Raw genomic sequence first — 17,640 nt, 5'->3', positions numbered from 1 at the left:
CCGGGTTGTCTTTACCCGCCACGTGACGGATGTCCGTCGTGTACTCGGACACGGCAGAGAGGTGCCGCTGCTGCCGTGCCGACCATGGCTCGGCGACCTTGGCCACCTTGGCCATCGCGAACACAAGGGGCTTGTGGTCGACGAAACCCGTGAACGGGCGGCCCTCCAGTAGATGGCGGAAGTGTCGGACCGCCAGGTGGAGCCCGAGCAGCTCGCGGTCGAAGGTGCTATAGCGGCGTTCGTGCCGGCGTTCGTGCCGGCTAAAAAACGCCAGCGGTTGACAAGCACCACGCACCCACTGCTCATGCACCGCGCCCACCGCATAGTCCGACGCGTCGGTGGTGAGGGCGATCGGTGCATCGGGCGCCGGGTGCGCCAGCATGGTGGCATCGGCCAGGGCCAGCTTCGCGCCTGCAAACGCCGCGGCCATCGGCTCCGACCAGGCGATGTCACCTTTGCCCGGCTTGCCCCGGAGGGCCTCGTGCAAGGGGCGGAGGAGCTGGGTGACGTGGGGCACGAAGCGGTGGTAAAAATTTACCATGCCCAGGAATCCTGGAACTCCTTGATCGTGCGGAGCCGCGGGAAATCCCTGACCGCCTCCACCTTGGCCGGTAAAGGGACGGCCCCGTGCCTGGTGATGCGGTGCCCCAAGAGGTCGATGGTGGCGATGCCGAAACGGCACTTGGCGGGGTTGATGATTAGGCCATGCTGGCCCAGGCGTTCGAAGACCGTGCAGAGGTGGAGCAGGTGCTCCTCCCAGGACGCACTCGCGACCAGGATGTCGTCCAGGTAGACAAACAGGAAAGGTAAGTCGCGCAAGACACTGTCCATAAGCCGTTGGAACACCTGGGCCGCATTCTTCAACCTGAAAGCCATTCTCAGGAACTTGAAGAGGCCGAAAGGGGTAATGACGGCTGTCTTCGGGACGTCGTCCGGTTGGACGGGGACCTGGTGGTAACCCCGGATGAGGTCCACCTTGGAAAACACGGTCGTGTTTGCCAACCGGGCGGAAAAGTCCTGGATATGTGGGACCGGGTAGCGGTCGGGGGTGGTGGCATCATTGAGATGGCGGTAGTCCCCGCACGGCCGCCATCCCCCGCCGGGCTTCGGCACAATGTGCAGAGGAGAAGCCCAAGCGCTGTTCGAGCGCCTACGATCCCCAGCCGCTCCAGCGTGGCGAACTCCGCTTTCGCCATGGCGAGCTTCGTGGGCTCGAGTCGGCATGCCCGGGCATAGACCAGCGGCCCGACCATGGGTATATGGTGCTCCACCCCGTGTTTAACGGCCACCGCTGAGAAGGTGGGCCTCGTGAGGGCCGGGAAACTGGCGAGGAGGCGGTAAAGTCATCCGCTGCCGGAAGCGTGCAAACTAAACTCGCCGGGACGGAACCCTCCAGCAAGCCGCTTGGCAAGCCGCTCAGTGAGCCGCTCAACGAGCCGCTCAGCGAACAAGCGAGCGAGCTAAAGGTTTCGGCCTGGATGAGCCGTCTGCGCTTCACGTCGACCAACAGCCCATTCGCACATAGGAAGTCTGCACCGAGCAGTGCCATTGGCACTCTGGCGGTCACGAACGACCATTGAAAGCGCTGCCCTCCGAACCTCAGGGAGAGGCAACGCTTCCCGTATGTGCGGATGGGTGTACTGTTGGCCGCAAGCAAAGTGGGGCCCCGGCCCGCGGTTTGCTTGTCGGACGTGGAGGCGGGGAGGACGCTTACCTGCGCTCCTGTGTCGCAAAGAAAACGGCGCCCGGACAAGGTGTCCGTGATGAAAAGGAGGCTGCCGGAATGGCCGACGCTCATGGCCGCATGTGAGCGCCGGTCGTTTCCCGACCCGTCAAAAGAGCACGGCGGGGTCACCAGTGTGGTGCTGCGCACGCACGACTCGATTGCCAGAGAGGTAGGCCACAACGCGTTTGTTATAGCAAAGAGTCTTTATTCCAAAGCTCGTACTTCAGCACTGGGCGGCCTCGAGCTTAGAGCCCGCATATATGTGCCGAGGCCACGCCTAGTCCCCGGGCGTGGCCGATCGGTCGAAAGGCGGGGCATGTGCTTTCGGTCCCCGCCTGGACGCTCGCGCCACCCACTGGTGCGCGGAATTATTGCCCCTTGTGCCCGCCACAACATATAATATATATATACAGTACATATAATATATATATATATATATATATATATATATATATATATATATATATATATATATATATATATATATATATATATATAACTGTAAGAAACAGTAGAAACTCTTCCGTTGAACTTGGGGCTGAGTCAGAAGAAGACCTTTGTTGGTCGAAAGCTTGTCGACAATTAAAGATCGACGTCCTGAAGCTACGTCCGCGTCTTATTTAATCTAACGATTATATATATATATATATATATATATATATATATATATATATATATATATATATATATATATATATATATATATATATATATATATATATATATATACATACATATATACAGTGCATATATATATATATACACGTATTGTATATATACAGTACATATATGTACTTTTTTGTGGTGTATTGAGCAGCTACGATGTTATTTTTACCTTTTATTTCGTCTTGCACCGTTATGTATGTTATTTAAAGTATCGATATGATGGCCATATCTGTTAATAATATGAATTTAAGGAGCTACGAAGAACATTGTTAAATGGGAAAATATTAAATGAAATGATAAATGACAAAGGGAGAAGAACCCGGATAGGAATCGTCATATTCACATTGCGAGGACGCAATGGCGCTGCGTGTTCTGGTTGGTGTAAAGCGCGTTATCGACTACGCCGTAAAGGTGAGAAGAGTTACAAACACCGACTCGGACAATGATGGACACGTGTAAAAGATGTGATGGACAGGCATGACCTTGGCAGGTCCGTGTCAAGCCGGACAAGAGCGGGGTCGTGATGGACGGGGTGAAGCACTCCATGAACCCTTTCTGCGAGATCGCGCTGGAGGAAGCCGTTCGTCTCAAGGAGAAGAGCTTGGCCTCGGAGGTCATCGTCGTGAGCTGTGGACCTCAACAGTGCCAGGTGAGTCACGTGTCTATGTAAAACGATTTTGGTGACATGGCAGTGTGTGTGTGTGTGTGTGTGTGTGTGTGTGTGTGTGTGTGTGTGTGTGTGTGTGTGTGTGTGTGTGTGTGTGTGTGTGTGTGTGTGTGTGTGTGTGTGTGTGTGTGTGTGTGTGTGTGTGTGTGTGTGTGTGTGTGTGTGTGTGTGTGTGTGTGTGTGTGTGTGTGTGTGTGTGTGTGTGTGTGTGTGTGTGTTTTTGTTTGTTTTAATTTAACTCGACTCGTCGCAGCTTGGACATTGATCCCCGACCTACATACCCCCACCCCAGTCTTCCCGTCAGGCCCCTTGTGACCTCTGCCACCGAAAGTGGATGGACATTGTTTTCACCGCTGTCTGTTTGTGATGTGAACAGGATATCTCAAAAAGTTGTGGACGGATTCGGTGGCAACTTCATGGACAGGTTGTGTGTGTGACAAGGACGAATTGATTCAATTTGGGTGAAGATCTGAATGTGGCTTCAGATACGATAATTATTTAATTCGAAGTATATCTTCACCATTGAGAGATAGGGCCAAAAACGATATATATAACATGATATTTCAAAACGTTGTGGATAACTTGTGCCAAAACTAGATGGACGAGTTGGTTCGGTGACGAGAACAAGCCGATTAGATTTTGGTTCAGGTCCGAATCCAGATCCGGCCTATCGGTGGATACAAAACATAAACTGTTCAGCCTGACAGAAAAATGCTCTCTATTGAGTGCCGTCGTTGTTGTTGTTGTGTAGCCCCAGACAGTTCTCTCGAAGCCTGCAGTACGGAGACAGTCGATCGATCTCCCAGGAGTGCTCCCCACATCTACGAGGGTGTACCCGTCCTTACAAAGTCAGGGCCACGACAAAGTTAGAGAAGAAGAAGAGACAGGAAGGTAAGAGGCAGAGGCCGGTACATGAGGACCGATCGACATTGACCATGACCGCGCTGCCCTGACGAATCCTGGCAGCAGGGAAGAATGGGGAAGGTTTGGCCCCCGACTTGCATTGGTGGTACAATCACCACGAAGACGTCCCCAATAGTTGTCCATTCTCATTGTTGTTGGGGTGTGTCCTGTAAATTGCGCGTGTGTCCTGCCTATCGTGAGATTGTGATTATTTTATTATTATTACGCTGTTGCACGACTTGAAATATTCAGATCTGTCTCTTAATCAGGTCAGTTTGTAAGGTGGATTACACCAAGCTTCATAGGTTGTGGAAATCAGGAAATAGCAACTTTGAGGAACTGGTAAACTTTGTTTTATTTTAATATCAAATGGTAACTTACGATCTCTAATTTGCAATGTGTGCAGTACCGGCATGTGGCCGCTGGCTTTTTGTCTCCGCTTAATGATGCACCTCCGTCAGGAATCCATCCCAAACGAGATAACCTGGCGGCTGCTGTCCTTGCAACTTGTTTACCTTTGTGCAGGAGGTGATTCGGACCGCTCTGGCTATAGGTGCTGATCGTGGCATTCACGTGGAGGTATCTGAAAATGACGAGTTGGGACCATTGCAGGTGTCCAAGATCTTAGCTGCCCTGGTCAAAAAGGAGGACGTTGGCCTGGTTTTACTGGGGAAGCAGGTGTGTGTGTGTGGTATGATTTATTTGGTGAACTTGCAGTGGTTGCGTTTGCATTTATTTAATTAGACATGTTTTTTTTGTTTGTTTGTTTTAACTTTGCTTGGTGCATTGGGAAGGTATTTATGATTTGGCATTAGAGAGCTAGTGAAGGTGAAGAAAAGGATGTAGACTGAATATACGAAGACTTTTGGAGCACGTGATTTCTTTTGAAACACGAATGTCCAACACTACTGCTTGTAGATGCTGAAAATATGATGAACAACACTATTCTTGATATTCATTGCATTTGAGATGTTTGGCTTTGCCTTTTAGGCGATTGATGATGACTGCAACCAGACAGGGCAAATGACTGCAGGCCTCCTCGATTGGTCACAGGTATGAACTAGGAAGGCACTCGCGAGAGCGCCTACCTCCCCCAGGCTGAGCAATTTACGTTTTGTATCCCACTGCTAGGCCGGACCATCCGTATCTAAACCAAAATCCAATCGGCTTTTTCTCGTCACCTAACTAAAGGGCCTATCTCATTGGCCTGGAGACTAGGTGGCGACCTGGTGGCGACTCGTCTCCGCAACGTGACATCTCCTGGAGACTAGCCGGGTCTCCGGGAAGTCGCGGGAAATTCAAACATGTTCGATTTTTTGGGGAGATTTTTTCCAGTCTCCAGCAAGGGCAGTGGGGGCTGGAAGGGCAAGAAGGAGGAGGATGAAGCAGTTGTAGCAGCTTCAGCGCAGTTTGTGGATGCTGAGGCAGCAGTTGATGCTAGAGAAGATGAGGAACATGGTTCCAGCGGCGATCCGACTAGAAAACAATATGATTGGAAAGAGGGGCATCAAGAGGCAATGGCTGACTTCTGGGAGGATCATCTGGAATTTTACGATAAATCGTATGCAAGATACAAAGATAACCAATACAAGAAAGCAGCGGTTGAAACCTTCCTTGTTGATATGCAGAACATCTTCGAGGAGATCAAGAAGCCCCTACCTACATGTGTGTATATTTAAATTGCATTGAATTTATATTTAATTGCATTAAAATAAATACATGCAAAAAAATGTAAAAAATGTAGCGAAAGGAGTAGTGATGAATATCATCGCCCTGGCGTCGCCTTGGTGAGAGCGCAAGCCATTTTTTGGTCTCCCGAGTTGCCGCGACTAATCAGTCGCGGCAGTCGTCTCCGCCAATGAGATAGGCCCTTAACTCATCCACCTAGTCTCATCATAACTCGTCCCTAACGTTTTGAAACATCATGCTATATATATATCGTTTTGTCCCCATCTCTCACTGGTGAAGAATCAAAAAAAAAAAAGATCATATCCCGATCTTCACCAAAATCTAATCAATTATTTATTGGCACACACCCAACCACCTGTCTGCCAAGTTATGTCCAACTCCGTCCATAGCTCAGATGTGCTGCTCACAGGCAGAGACAAATGGGTGAAAACAACCTCCATATGTTTTTCAGTGGTGGAGGTAAATATGACACCGATGAAGGGTGGGGAGAAGTTGGGGGTTGTTTTTGTGTTTTTTTTTTTTTAATGTATACACAAAGAATTAAGTTAAGCACCCCCCCCGTTTTTTTACAACCTCGCACATTACAAGTTTGTTGTCGTCAAAACAGTGTAATATACCCATGATATTGCTATATTTTCTGGAGAAGTGATATTATGGTCACATAAAAACATAACAATCATGCCGTTTTCAATATTTTATTCTGAATAATTTAAGGTGAAATTTTTTGGGAATTTTAGGCATATTTTCACCTCAATTTAAGTATGGAGCTATAGGTCCATCACGGACAGTGTGGATGACGTTTATGTTTTCTAACGTACAGTCATTGTTCTGAGAAGACCTCTAGCGATCTTTGCGTCAATAACGTGTGTAGGACCCACGTGATCGGATCACTGACTCAACCGATCACTTTTTTTCACTTTGATCACTCAATTTCATCAATGGATAATTGCTAATGTCATACCAATCATTATTTGATCTCACATACCTTAGAATATATGCCAATGTATACATATACACAAAGAATATATATTAGGGGGTGCTTACCTTAATTCGTTGTGTAGGGGTGCTTAACTTAATTCTTTGTGTATAATATAAAATTTGCATTTTCAGCATTTGCCTTTGGTTAAGTAGTACAGAAAACTATTTTTAAGTGTTGAATTATTCTATAAAGAGCACAGACATCAAATTGTGAAACGAGGTCAATGTTTTGAAGAACCGTGTGGGGGAAATTGATTTGTTTAAATATGAAAATGTGCACAGTTTTTGGGGTGCAATTTTAACGTTTACATACATGAGCAGGCAGAGTGTTCTGCAATGCAAGCTGGGTTAGAAATGAGCCAACTTTGACTTATTTTTCCCTCCTCAAGCCCCCCCACTCCCCCTCTATCTCTCTCCCCTTCCCCCCTCTATCTCACTTCCTTCTCTCTTACCTCTCTATCTCTCACTTCCCCCTCCATGTCATTTCCCTCTCCCTTCCCCCCCCTTTTTTTTTTTTTGTATACAAGATCGAGGCTCGTGAAAGAGCGAACATTAATCACACAGAAAAACAAACCGACACAGAAAACATATAACATCGGGAGCGGTGGACAAGATGGGGAAGGACACAAACAACATTTGAGAGCAGAAGAGACATGGAGACATCGAGAGATCTGTGGGAGGGAGAGGTCTTTGGGGGGGGGGGCATGGGAAGGGGGGGGGTGGGAGAGGTATAAAACATATGGACACTGCCAGGACTTCCAGGAAAGAAGTTGGAATTTCAAACAAGGTGGATCTGGGGTGAATTAGTGGGGGTAGAAAAGATCAAGGTTATGGATGGGGGAAGATAAGAGATGGTGGTGAACAGCTGTTTTAAAGACCTGGAGGGAGGAGAGGGATTGAAGGGAGTGTGGGAGTTTGTTCCAGAGGCGGGAGAAAAGAGGAATGAAAGTGATGGTGAGCAGAGAGCCGAGATTTCGGCAGTTTAACCATCAGAGGGTTGCTGGCAGATCTTGTGCGACCTGTAGGAATATTTGGGGGACAGAGCACAGAGAGCTGGGGGAGCAAGGCCGGAGAGGAGTCGGTAGAAGACAGAAAGACCACCTACCTGCCTGCGGTGAGTGAGTGAAAGGCCCTCAGAGATAGCTTCATCACGGGAGATTCCAATAATTCTGAAAGCTTTGGTTTCAACAGCGTGAAACCGAGCTAGGTGTGAGGCAGGAGCACCGGCCCATAGGGGAGAACAGTATTCCATTGAGCTGCGGATGAAAGCCTTGTATGTGGTGAGGAGCTCAGGTGTGCCGAGGAAGGACTTCGCACGACGGAGGATGCCCAGTCGGCGACTGGCTTTGGAGGCCAGCTTGGAAATGTGGTTTTCCCAAGAAAGATCATGGCAGATAGTGAGACCCAAAAGCTTGAGCGACAGAACTTCTTGGAGAGGATTGTTGAGAAAGTCGATGGGAGGGTTGTCCAGTCGATCTTTTCGGAGAGACATAGTAAGAGTGTGAGATTTGTCAGGATTGAAAGACATGTTCCACTTGTTTGACCAGTCTGATTTTGTCCAAGTCTTCAGAGAGTGAGGAGGCTGCAGACTGCCGATCTGAGGGAAGAGGAATGGAGCGGCAGAGAGTGGAGTCATCAGCAAAGAGATAGAGAGGATTTTCCAGAGAGTCAGAGAGATCATTGATAAAGACCAGAAAAAGCACAGGGCCCAGAACACTGCCTTGGGGAACTCCAGCCTGAACAGGAAGGGGAGATGAGAGAAATCCATTCAGGGCCACACGTTGACTACGACCAGAGAGGAGGTCTGCAAGCCATGCATGGAGATTTCTATGGATACCATAGGAGGAGAGTTTGGTGAGCAGAGCTGGGTGCCAGACCGTATCGAAGGCACGTGATATGTCAAGGGAGACAGCTCTGATTTCCTGTTTGGCATTGAGGACCTCCATCCATTGTTGAGAAAGCAGAAGCAGCATGTCCAGAGTAGAGTGACCTGGTCTGAAACCAAATTGATGATCAGAGATCAAGCCATTGGAGAAGAGGAAAGATTTCATATCCGATGCAATGATGGATTCCATGACTTTGCTGATAATTGGGTGCAGGCTGATTGGTCTGTAGTTGCAAGGATCTATTTTTGCACCTTTTTGTGTAAAGCGGTAATGGTTGCTGATTTCCAGGATGCTGGCAGATGACCTTGAGCAAAAGAGGGTGAAAAGAACAGAGAGAGGGTGAGATAGAGCGGCAGAGCAGGATTTTAGGACCCGTGGGCTGATGCCGTCTGGTCCAGTTGCAGAATCAGAGTCTAGGTTAGACAAAAACTCCTCCACCTTGTCAGGAGAGGACACAAAGTCCAGGAGCAGTTGGGTTCGACTGGGAAAGGTGGGAACAGACAGATGGGTTTGGGACTAAAGATGTTGAGGCATTCGGCTTTGTCACGTGCGATGTCAACTGTGTGGCCATTTGAGGTAAGGGAGGGGATGGAGGGGGAACAACCACCAGAAACGGATTTGACCAGACGCCACCAGGATTTGGAGGAAGGAGACAGGTTTGAGAGTTCAATCTTGAGTGTGGAGAGATAGTGCTTCCTGGCACTCCTGAGGGTAGACACACTTGTTCTGAGCTTGGTGGAAGGAAATGAGATTGCCTTCAGTTGGATTAGCCTTCCAAGAGGCAAAGGCAAGTTGTTTCAGGGCAACTGCCTCACCACAAGATTCAGTGTACCATGGACGGGAGGAATGGTAAAACAACTGAAGACGAGATGGGATAAATCTGTGCATGAGAGAGAGCAGTTTGCTTTGGAAGAATTCCCAGGAAGAATTGATGTCAGGCAGTGGAGATGGGAGACCAATCCAGACGATTGATGGCTGCTTGAAGACCGTCCCAGTCGGCCTGAGTGAAATGCCAGACTCGTCGACGCTGAGGAGGCTCTCTGAGAATGGCCAGAGATGTTCACTTTGACAAGCACATGATCAGAAGAACCGATTGGAGCAGAAGAAGAGCAGCAAACATTAGCAGGGAAGTTTGTCATAACCAAGTCTAGAAGAGAAGATACTCCATTGGCTGAGATCTGGGTCGGGAAATTGACAGATTGTGTCAATCCCAGTGAGTCACAGAAATCCTTTGCTGATGTGCCATGACTGGTGAGAGAGGAACCCACACCCAACCAGCTGGCATGATGACAGTTGAAGTCACCACATATGAGGAAGAGAGAGTTGGGATGAGTGGATAGAAGTTGGTCCATTTTGTCAGACAGTGAAATGTAAATGGAGTCATCACTGTTTGGAGGACGGTACAGAACACATATGAACAAAAGGTGGGAGCGGAGAGGAAGCCGTAGCCAGAGGTACTCCTGGGTGTGAGGAGGAGAGGGCAGTGCAAGGAGAGTGAGGAAGAGTTTTTGATAAAGATAGCCACCCCACCACCAGGACGAGGCTCAGGTCCATCATACCGGAGGAGGGAGTAACCAGAAAGAGATAAGGGAATCAGAGACATCTTGAAGGAGGAAAGTCTCTGTTAAGCAGATCAAGTCTGGATTGTCAGAAGCAACCTGTATGGAGAGATCAGTCAGGTTTGAGCGAAGGCCCCGGATGTTTGAGGTCCATACCTTTAATGAAGAGAGAGGGGGAGCATCGGGTACAGGACAGGACAGGGGAGGAGTAGGGTAAGATGAAAGATGAGAGGGGGAGGTAGGAAGAGCAGTTGATAGTGTGTCAGAGATTACAGAAGAGTTCCAAGAAAGGGAAGTATGAGGAGGATGAAAGGTTTGATGGTGAAGGGATGAGGCACATTGAAGGGTTGTTTGAGGGGCGGCAGAGGAAAGTAGAAGGTTGGGGGGGGGGGGGGTGGAGGTATGAGATAGAAGGGAGATGAAGTGGGGAGGAGGAGCTTTGGGGAGGAGGGAGAATTGGAGAGGAATGGTATGGGGGGAGATTTGAATGGGAGGGTTGGGGGGGGGGTAGTTTTGAAGGGGAGAAGTGAGGGGGGAGTTTAGGAGGGGAGGGGCAAGGGGGGAGTTTAGGAGTGGAGGGGCAAGGGGGGAGTGTAAGGGCAAGGGGGGGGATTTGGAGGGGAGGGGCAAGGGGGAAGTTTAGGAGGGGAAGGGCAAGGGGGGAGTTTAGGAGTGTAGGTGCAAGGGGGGGGATTTGGAGGGGAGGGGCAAGAGGGGAGTTTCGAAAGTGGATGATTAATGAAAGACGAACATTGATAACAAATTGGGTTTGTTGTGATTTTCAAGTTAGCAATCCGATTCAGAACGATGGAGGAGGGGTGGAATGAATGTGAATTTAGACCATGATTTAGACCATGTAGTGAGGGAGACGTATAAGAGATTGAATTTCTTTTTTTTGACGTGGAATGAGATGGAGAGGAATTTTAAAAAAGCCTTTTAAATAAGGAAGAAAAACAGCATGTTGTAATATACCACTGAATAAAACACTGAAGGGGAGAAAGTTTATACATATTTAAATAATATTAAAACAGAACCGTAAACAATATTATATTATATGCACAAAGTACCAACGGGGGGGAGAGCCGAGAGGGACCACCACGAGTCACGTGGACAGGGCAAAAGGTGGATGGCAAGGAGATAATGGGGGCGGGGCGAACAGCACACCTGGACAGAAGGTACAGGATGAGACAAAGCACACGTGGAGAAAGGAAAATAAATGTTTTTGGTTATTTTTTTTGTTTGTTTTTTTTGGGGGGTGGGGGTATTTTAAATAAACGTATTTAAAACGTTAGACAAAGAGTATTATGTTCGGGGTAGAAGGGAAAAAACTAAGCGCCAAGCAAAACACGATGTTGGGGACTTAAGTAAACAAACCGACGGGGGTACAAGGCCGCACACGTGGAGCAGAACACGATTAATTAATTACGAGTTACAGGAAATTCAAACCAAAACTAACTATAAACAAACAATAACGCATGGACGATAAAATAACGAGTTGAAATTTGACAAACACACGAATGAAAAAATAACCACTTTGGATGCCCGGAGAGAACCAGGCCTCAAGGTCGGAAGCTTCGACAACTAGGCCACGTGGCACGAAATACTCGACTATTTTTTACAGGTATGAAAGATTAACACCGATAATCTCCCGAGGGACACGCAAAAGGTACACTCTCTCTGTATCCCTCCACTCTCTGTGTCCCTCCACTCTCTGTCCCTCCACTCTCTGTGTCCCTCCACTCTCTGTGTCCCTCCCCCTCTCTTCCCCCACTCTATCCTCCCCACCCCCCCCCCCCCCACACCCCCCACCCTCACCTCCACCGCCCAACCAACACTCTTTACCTTCTCTCTTCACTTATATTCTCTCTTACACACGTATACAGAAGAACTGTTCCACAAATACAGATAGACACTAGATAACAAAAGCCTGGACCAGACAAACACTGCCATTGACTATAGGTGTGAATTACTGTACTTTCCAGAAAACACGATGCCAGTGGTGCCATCTAATGCAGACGTTTCTCTCATTGATCAGCGTCTTTTTTATATATATAATTTGTTGCTTTTCAAGAAAAAAAAATCCCCTTAAATAATTCCAATCATGGGGTTTGTCTGTGCTCTATCCTCTAAATGCTGAGTGTCAAGCAATGGAGCAGCACATACCACTTCTTAGTCTTTGGTATGACTCGGCCAGAGTCGAAATTGAACTTGCAACCTTGCAGATTTAGAGTGCAATTTCAGAATTCAATGTGTTGTTTCCAAGTTTGGAATATCTGTGTGCTGGAATCCAGCCTTGCACACCAACCATCATGGCATCAGTCTGAACCATGGCATTTGTCGACCAATTATTCCCAACCTCTTGTGGGGTCAGCCAGGGAACGATTTTGGCCCGTCTTGAATGAAGTCAGGCCTGCGGATTTCACGGAAACGATCGTTGTCGGTAACGTGATAGCAAAAACACGGAACCGAAAGTACGTTTCCCATCGCAGAAAGGCAGTGTAAGGCAAAAAGATGTCGTATTTACCTTCACGTGTGATTTGCAGCTTTTAGCTGTTAAGTTAAGTTTTAGAAGTTAAGTTTTAGAAGTTTAAGTTTTATTTCCAACAAAATTAGGCCGGCAAAGCAGATAGCATGTAGTTTCCCACATTCAGGTTCGCGATATGACTTCCGCTTTGATGGACATGCGCATCAGTCTAAATCAGACTTCCTTTTCAAAATGGCATCCGTTGCTAAGTGGAAAAAAACCCCGAAAATGTCGCCTTAAAAACATTACGAAAATGGTCATTCAGCGACGATTTTGAAGCGGAATGCAATGGGGGAAGGCTTGGTCACATTGCTTTGCTGCAAAGTATGTGCTACTCATTTCACAGGCATACGGAAGGAGGCATCGCGCCGGGGCATAAGCAGTCCACCACTGACGGCAATTGTAAACTACGTGAACGGCGTGACCTATGTTCACAAGGTAAAGGGAGACACTGACAACCGAACCTACTGCAGTACATTTGTTCCAATCCAGAATTTATTTAACAAATACTTAGGCCTATATCAGTCCTGGGGCGGCCTACATTACTTTGCTAAATGCAAATAATTTCAATATTAAAACAAAGATTGATAACAGTTTACAACAACAATAGTCCATAAATAATAAATATATACAATATCATTGACATTTAAAAAATGAACGAAAATGTAGTAATAGTTTTAAAACAGGATAAGCCCATCAAATTGACAGAATTTGCTCTTCTCTGATAATAAACATCAACCTCAATAATGAACATGCGTTAATTACATTGCATACATGTAAATGACAGGATTTATTATTGGAGACGACATTTTTAATTTTGTATTACAAATGTTTTGCTTTACAAATTCTAAAGGAAAAAAAAATCGTTTCCCATTAGGTTTGGGCACGGAACCGGAATTTTGTTTCCCATCGGTTCCCGTAAACTTAAATCACAGAACCGAAAAACGGTTACCGATGAGATCTGAAATCCCCAGGCCTGAGAGTGCACACCGACAGTCCAACTTCCATCCGAGAGATGTCATGGACATTGTGTCACCCTGCCTGCAAAAGACCAGGGTGACCGTTTAGAACTGGGCTGAGATTTGAACCCATGTTCTGCAGCTTGGAGTCACGTGTGCATACATTATCCAGAACCAGATATTCATTTGTCATTCACAGATGCTGTGTTGTAACAACAGCTATCCCATTGGCAAAGCTTGTGTCATCGCAATCAGCAATTCCTGCTGGCAACGACACCTCTGTACTCTTTAATTGGTCTCGCAACCTTTTATATAAACCAAATAAAACAAAAAGTGGCATGGGCACGTAGTACCACAAGATGCATGGCAAAAGCAAATGTGTGAGAGAGCTTGAGGGCAAAATGCTGTATTGACATGTTTAATTCATGGTGCACACAAAGCTGAATGACTTTTTATGAACTCGAACCTAGCTGTGGATGTCAGAAATGTGGTAGCATTTGTAAAATGATACTGGGTAGTCATCTACAAAGTATATTTTGGGAGATTTTTCACTCAAAGGAATATCATGATGAAAATCAAATTGGTAGTTCATTAGCATGTAGCACTGTAGCAGTAACCAGTGTGGCAGCTACATTCAAGTGTAAGGTGTGCACAGAGGGAGCTGCAGATGGAGGAAATGTTGAGTTGGATCTTGGAGATGGCGTGAAGCTGGAAGGTGTGAAAACATTTTGTTACCGAGGAGACATGCTGAATGGAAAAGGTGGATCAGACTCGACAACTGTTGCTCGAGTGAGATGTGCATGGAATAAGTTTCGGGAACTGAGTGGCGTGCTGACGAGGGGAGTGTCATTGAAGCTGAAGGGAAAGGTGTATGCTGCATGTGTGAGAAGTGTTATGATTTATGGGAGCGAGACATGGGTAATGAACGTAGAGCAGCAACGAAGGGTGGAAATGTGAATGGTTCGGTGGATGTGTGGAGTATCGTTGAGAGAGAGGAAGACAAATGATGAATTGCGAAAGATGATGGGAATGGAGCTTGTGATGGATGCTGTGAAGAGAAACAGTTTGAGATGGTTTGGTCATGTGTTGAGGAAGGATGAAAGTGACGGAAATGAATATAGAAGGATGAAGAGGACGGGGAAGACCGAGAAAGACTTGGCTAAAGATGGTCGAAGAAGAAATGAGGGCAAGGGGGTTAACAAGGGGAGATGCAGAAAATAGTGCCAAATGGAGAAGATTGTCATGGGGACCGCAAGGCTAACCCCTGCTCTTGCAGGGAAAAAAAAAAAAAAAAAAAACCACCTTTGAGGCCATTTTTCCCCGCAAGCGGGGGTTGGCCTTTTTCGGGAACTGTGGTTGTTGTTGTTTTACGGTCCCCTTTTTGAAGCAATGTTTTACGGCCGGATGCCCTTCCTGACGCCAACCCTTTTTGCCGCCTTTAACGACAAGCAGGGAATTACCAGTGAACTGGTACTCAATTTGCCGACCTCGGAAGGATGACAGGCTGAGTCAACCCCCCTGGCGTTAATTCAGCGATTGACCGGGATTCGAACCCAGGATCCTAGGATTCTAAGCCGGCACCCTAGCCGCTAGCCCAACACCAGGGACTTCTTGCAGGGAAAATGGCCCTAAAATGCCTGTTTTGTTTTGTATTAGCATGTAGCAATCCTCTGTCTGTGTCAGCTCGTGATGAAATGGATGAGATCATGCTATGCCCTAAATTGTCATGGCACTTCCAACCCTGCAAGTTTTCTTGGATGGTATTTGATGACCCCACACATTAATTTGCTGAACGATAGTCATTTCATATTAAAAATAATAATAATAATAATAATTGACAATATCTGAACTATTTGTTCCATTAAATGGCCTCAAGCACTCAATAATGGAATCATATATGGTAGACCAAGTGTGAAAGGTTTAGGAACAGCCATGAACACTTGCACCAAGTTGAGGGTACTATTAGTACGAGATGTTCTCATGTAGATTTTCTTCGTACATCAACAACATGCATATGGATCGTTCCATGATCTGGAAAGCAAGAGATTGGTTAACGCATTGCAAACAGATCGTCTTCGTTATTTTGAACAATGAAAAAACATCCTGGTTTGTCTAAAACTGACATCCTGGTTTAGATGTAGATAAAACTGACATGTGGCATTATTGTTGGATCAAAAGTCTATAATGTTCTATCAAGTAAAATATTGCAAGTGAACCATCGTGGAGACTGTTTATCGAAGGCCCACTAACACCATCTCCAGACATTTTATATTGTGCGAATAGTGTACACTTGCCAGAAATAAGTCGAGTGAAAGTATAAAGGTTTGTCAAACTCTCTCAATCGATTTCATCTTGCAAACAAATCGTATTATTACACTGACAGTTCCTCTAACTTTTTTTTCCTGATGTTGCATACATAGTCCACGACAAAGCATGGTGGTGTGTGGGTGGCAGGGTACGTTTGTGTCTGAGATGACCGTCGAAGGAGAAGCTCTGAAGGTTGTTCGAGAGGTGGATGGCGGTTTGGAGACTGTACGTTTAAAGCTTCCATCAGTCATCACAGCCGATTTGCGACTGAATGAGCCACGCTATGCTACGTTACCAAACATTATGGTATGCAAGCTCGTTATGCACATTGTGGGGGGGGGGAGGACTGGTAACCATGAAGTGTTAAAGAACCTTGAAATGAGGCAAACAAAATTGGACTTTCCACTTGCAGCAATGCACATTGTTACATGCGTAGATTGGATTGAAATGACAAACTTTAACGCACGTCATTGATTAATCTCTGTTGTGGTACTGTGTGCAGAAAGCGAAGAAAAAGAAACTTGAAGTGTTGAAAATAAAGGACTTGGGAGTGGACGTCTCCCCACGATTCCAGGTATTGAGTATTGATGAACCACCGCAGCGAGAAGCAGGCGTGATTGTGGAAAACACCGAAGAGCTCGTTGAGAAGCTGAAAGAGATCGGGCAGATATGACGTTTACGCTGACCAGGCAAAGGTGATTACAACGCAGTACTCAAAAGGTTTCTGCTGTTTTTAGGATCATGCGTTGCCTCAGTGGTACTTTGTATGTAAATAACCTGTTGTGTAATTGTAAGCTGAAATGTATGATACTATTTTCTTTGCAGGTTGTTTTCAAGTGGAAAGGGCAGCTGTTTTCTCCAGCACCATTACAACCTGATGTGGGCCTGCCATCGTCATAACGATGCAAACCTTTTACTTGAAATAATAAAAAGGTTTTGTAATATGATTAAGCCTTCATTTTGCTAAAAAAAAGAAAGCAACTACTAATGGTAGAGAGGGAGGGAGAGAAAAACAAAACAGCCGGTGTTTGATTTTGGATAACCTGCTTGTACGAGTCAACACCCTTCCGTACATTTAAAAGGTAGGACTCTGGCTGCAAAATTACTGCTATAATCAACATAGCCAGACTTCAGTATTGAGGCAGACTGAAGTTTTAATTTACACTGGATATAGTGACAATCTATTAACCAACCATGTTAGTATGGAAGGTTAGATATACCTATTCCTATTGTGTGGTCAGTCATTGCTCAATAAGTCTTGCTTATTATTGTGAGCCAGTATTGATCAAAAAGCTCAATAAAATATCTTTTGTCCTTAAAAGGACCTTCAACTGTGTTCTCTGTTTACTTGTGCAATTCTGGTATCAAATAAATTGAACTGCCAAGTTAGTGTCTACTTGGCTATATTGTAGTGGAGTGATTGGTTTTCTTTTGAATATCAATATCGGGTGTTATTTAAAACCTGGCAGGGGTCGGCCTTTGCAATTATAGGCATCCACAGCCATCCTTAACCATGTTGTGGAATGTCGGCCAAAGCCCTCACTTTTTTTTTTGTTCTACCCTCACTTTCACGTTTATTACCTCTGCTACCAAAGGTGGATGGAGGTTGTTTTGACCCCTGTGTTTGTGAACGACATATCTCAAAAAGTTGTGCACAGATTCAAACGATTTGGCAGAGGCAGTGTATGTGACGAGGACGAAATTATTTTGTTGAAGATCCGGATTTGGATCCGGCTCGTAGAATTTTTAAAGTAATTCTTCACCATTGGGAGATCG

The 17,640-nt window shown here is 46.2% G+C and overlaps 1 protein-coding gene across 2 annotated transcripts; it reads left to right on the top strand.

Annotated features, from left to right (window-relative positions):
- The first annotated feature begins 2,663 nt into the window (after positions 1 to 2,663).
- Positions 2,664 to 17,195, top strand: ETFB (electron transfer flavoprotein subunit beta). 2 transcript variants are annotated; one of them, XM_068104638.2, is made up of 7 exons: positions 2,664 to 2,803; positions 2,883 to 3,041; positions 4,488 to 4,640; positions 4,953 to 5,015; positions 16,012 to 16,170; positions 16,367 to 16,559; positions 16,690 to 17,195. In XM_068104638.2, the coding sequence occupies exons 1-6, from the start codon at positions 2,750 to 2,752 to the stop codon at positions 16,535 to 16,537; spliced, it is 759 nt and encodes a 252-aa protein (XP_067960739.1). In that variant the 5' UTR covers positions 2,664 to 2,749; the 3' UTR covers positions 16,538 to 16,559; positions 16,690 to 17,195. The 2 variants fall into 2 exon arrangements, with proteins under 2 accessions (XP_067960739.1, XP_067960740.1); XM_068104639.2 differs by lacking the exon at positions 4,953 to 5,015 and having other exon boundaries at positions 2,676 to 2,803.
- Positions 17,196 to 17,640: the final 445 nt, after the last annotated feature.

The sequence above is a fragment of the Myxine glutinosa genome, chromosome 3 (assembly GCF_964187855.1).
Source record: "Myxine glutinosa chromosome 3, kmMyxGlut1.1, whole genome shotgun sequence".
Taxonomy (NCBI): Eukaryota; Metazoa; Chordata; class Myxini; order Myxiniformes; family Myxinidae; genus Myxine; species Myxine glutinosa.
Note: the sequence above shows the minus strand (reverse complement) of the source record. Positions and strands in the feature narration are given on the sequence as shown.

Bases quoted from the DNA above. Each gene is read 5' to 3' on its own strand.
- ETFB (XM_068104638.2), top strand. From the start codon at position 2,750: ATGGCGCTGCGTGTTCTGGTTGGTGTAAAGCGCGTTATCGACTACGCC. The intron at 2,804-2,882 runs GTGAGAAGAGTT...TGACCTTGGCAG, and splicing joins TTATCGACTACGCCGTAAAG to GTCCGTGTCAAGCCGGACAA. The intron at 3,042-4,487 runs GTGAGTCACGTG...ACCTTTGTGCAG, and splicing joins GTGGACCTCAACAGTGCCAG to GAGGTGATTCGGACCGCTCT.